The following is a 3,656-nucleotide window of genomic DNA, read 5'->3' as shown; positions in this document are numbered from 1 at the left end:
GTGCAATGAGCAGGGATTTATTTGAGGATGCATTCATGCAGAGCCCCAGTGTGGCTTGTAAGCCGGAGCTTACTACCATACCAAAAAGTACTCCGGGAGTGGAGTGGGAGCGATGCTCAAAGCACCGCGTGATAGCCAAGCTAGTTAAGCGTTGACCATGCTGAAAATGCCAGCGACTTATCACTTCACTAAGTTCAGCGAAGAGATATTTGAGAATTGCATAAAAAATGCATACCCAATTAAGAACGAGCGAAATACTTTTAAACACAAGTGCGTGTGTGTGTTCGCTGCACTTGGTTTATGCGGGAATGCAATATAAATGCGTGTGGGTGTTCGCTGTTCTTTGTCTATGCGGGAAATGCATAAGTCGCTTAAACAATAATATATCGTGAAAATTTCGTATATCAATGTAAATTCAATACACTGGGATAGGGTTTTTGAACCGGCAGCCGAGATGAGGCGATCTCCCACTCAGCCGTTGAGAATAGCAGCCCTTTTAATCCTCAGTACTCACAGTTTTCCCTTTGTTTATTTAAAACTCATTAATTTTTTTATATAAAAATATGACATATTTTATAACAAAACCCATATCCCTTTAGATATGTCGATCAATTATTATTACCAAACAAGAAATCAACACAAAAAATGTATACTCACTTTGGTCAAATGTGCTTGGATTAATGTAGCTAATCAAGTCTTGATCTGACATAGTGGTCAATTCTTGCGGAATAGGCGGTTGAAGAGGTACAGGTCCGACCGCAGCGCCAGGATGAATGCCTGCCGCCGCAGCTGATGTTTGTTGAGTAACGATGGCACCATTTGTAGTCACGGCAGCGGCTGCCACTGATTTTTGCATAGAATTTTCCGTGGCCAATGCGACGATGAGAGATTCCTGTGGCGTTGTGGGAGGACTGTGGTGGAACAGAGAGAGAATGATGAATAAGCATACATATTCAAAAATTGTAGTAGGGTATAAATTATAGTTAAGTGACACTTACATGCCCAAAGAGAATTGTGACTGAACTTCATTGACCGCTGCTGCTGCCGCGACTGCTGCAGATGGCGACACGTCTGGGTGGTTTAAAAGCAAGTTAACTAAGGGACTTGTATTGGCATTTGAGGCTGCTGCTGCTGCTGCCGCTGCCGCCGCCGCTGCTGCTGCGGCTGCTGCTGCCGCGCCATTCATCAATGCTTGCGGTGACTGTTGCTGCTGCTGTTGTTGTTGTTGATGATGAAGTTGCTGCTGCTGCTGCTGATGCTGTTGCTGAAGGCGATGTTGCTGCTGTCGGTGTTGGTGTTGTTGTTGCTGCTGGTGATGTTGTTGTTGCTGCTGATGATGTTGTTGTTGCTCCTGATTAGATATTAAATCGGCCGCAGCTTTAATAATCATATTACTGACAGCAGTGGATGTTGCCACAGTCACAGGTTGTTCAGCTGCCTGTTCCGCATTGGCAACATTATCAACCACCGCAGCAGCCGTATTCGGCGGACTCATTATAATATTGCTGAGCGCAAGCGCTGCCACGGCAGCATCTTGTTGAGTTGGCTGCGGCTGCATTGCAATGTCATTCAAAATCGAATTGGCCATGGTGACTTGGTGTGGCGCCATGATATTCGGCACCACCGCAGTGGCAGCACCATTAGCTGAACACAAAATAGTGGACGGTGAAACTGCGGGATTCATGATCATTTCAGTGGAGATACTATTGGGATCGGCGACTGCTGCGCCAGTGGTCGTTCCACCTGGAACGGCAACGGCAGCTTCGACCACTGCGTTGGCTGAAACGGCTGCAGCGCTGTTGCCACCCAGTGGAGCGGGCAAGAGTTGTTGCATTGGCATAGCATTCAGCACAGCGGCGGGTTCCGAGTTCAATATAATATCCTGGGTGATGGGAGAATTATGACCATTCAGCGAATTATTCGGCGATACCGAAAGTGTAGCTGTCAAGCTGTTGTGTGGCGAAGAACCGCTCGAGCTGTTGGAGTGAGAGGAGGAGTTGCTCGATATGGATAAGCTGCGTTCGAGTACAGGAGGCTGTTGCTGTGCATTTGCCTGCTGCATAATATCACCGAACGGATGATCAATGACCGGACCAACGGCGCTATTAACACCACCAACGCCACCGAAAAGCGACTCCTCCGCAGCCGCTGCAGCAACCACGGCGGCCACATTCGGGTCGTCTGCCACTGCAGTGGATTTGGTCAAATCGGTGATGAATTTGTCCACTGCGACTGCCTGCTGTTGCTGTGCCACAACTTTAGCGATTTCCGTCTTGACGGCCAACTCAACAGCAGCTGCTACGGAAGGTGGCGGCTGTACTGGAAAGGCCGGCATGCTGTTCGAATCATACATCATTGTGTCCATGCTAGTTTTGCGGTCATAGTGTGAGTGAAACTGCATGGCAGCTGTGGGACTGATGGGTGCGCCACAATTGGCCATAACGGCATCTGTCGGCTGTATCGACTCAGCCAAAGAACTTTGCGACGTTTCGTCGATCAGCTCAGTCTTGAGTGTTTCGGCAACATTTAGATGGGCCAACTGTTGATCTGTCAGCATGGGTGTGGCTGTGGGCAATGACGGGCGTCGCACGCCCATCGGCATTTGTGTAGTGATTGGTGGCGGCATCATACCTGAATCGATTTCATGTTTGGTTTCTTGCGCTGGCCAAAGTACTGCGCCACCAGCTCCGCCCATTGGTGGGGCCAAGGGGTTCGATGTGTCCATAAATGTGCCAGCATCTACAAATATACATAAGAATCCGTTAATAACGCCCAGATAGGTTGAAGCAGTGATAGAATGTCGTTTGTTAAGAAAATAAAAATAAAACTATATGTCATTGAAAATGTGGACAAACATATTAAGTTACTCTTTTTTGTTTTGGTATTGAAAAATATATGTTAATATATATTTTAACGAAAACTTAAATATACGCTTACTGCTAGGTCAAATATGCTAGGGACTTATGCTAATTTGGTTCAAATCTATATGTTACAACTATAGTGTCTATTTATTAATTTTGGTTGTTTCCAATTAAAATACATAATTTTTTTTTCATTTTCTATTTTTCACCAGCCAAATTGTTTGTATTCATTAATATTTGCGTCTCCATGTATGTATGTGAGTATGCATTTTGCAACCAAATGTAAAAGGATAGCAATAATTAAAAATTAATACAGACATGGATTTTCGTTTTGGATGATGAGTAGGGGAAATTACTTTGAGTGCATTACAAGCAATCGTCGCATCCACACGCTACCTCTTAATACCACTTTCCCCATAAATCTGTGGTCATAAGCAATAAACGTCTAAGTCGACTTAAGAAAGAATGGAGTTATACATATATGCTAGCGTATTCTTCAACTCCTATTCCATGCATACGTGAATTCCCCATCTCGCCAGCTAGGCTATTTAAAAAGTTATAGGCGAAAATGTTTTCGTCTTCCCGAAAGGCTAACATTACAATTCAATTAGGCGGTTATTGCTTATGACCGCAGAAATGTTGGTACGCACGCACGCACGCATACATACACACACCAGTACATACATTGAGAAGAAATAGTACGAGCACAAAAGCAGCAAAAGTTCAAAAGAGCAGTGGAGCCGAAGGATACCTTTACGGAATTTTTGATACGACTGTAGACTTCATTAGTTGCTA

The 3,656-nt window shown here is 45.0% G+C and overlaps 1 protein-coding gene across 1 annotated transcript; it reads right to left on the bottom strand.

The window, feature by feature from the left end:
- Nucleotides 1-235: 235 nt before the first annotated feature.
- Nucleotides 236-2,741, bottom strand: LOC118757203 (nuclear factor of activated T-cells 5-like; the record flags this gene model as incomplete). The annotated part of the gene is given in 2 exon segments (XM_036491934.1): nucleotides 236-911; nucleotides 999-2,741. Coding segments are annotated over 2 exon segments (2,059 nt in total), but the record flags the coding sequence as incomplete, so codon positions are not given.
- Nucleotides 2,742-3,656: the final 915 nt, after the last annotated feature.

This window comes from Rhagoletis pomonella, unplaced genomic scaffold (genome assembly GCF_013731165.1).
Source record: "Rhagoletis pomonella isolate Grant_MI unplaced genomic scaffold, Rhpom_1.0 Rhpom_scaffold_15304, whole genome shotgun sequence".
Lineage (NCBI taxonomy): Eukaryota > Metazoa > Arthropoda > Insecta > Diptera > Tephritidae > Rhagoletis > Rhagoletis pomonella.
Note: the sequence above shows the minus strand (reverse complement) of the source record. Positions and strands in the feature narration are given on the sequence as shown.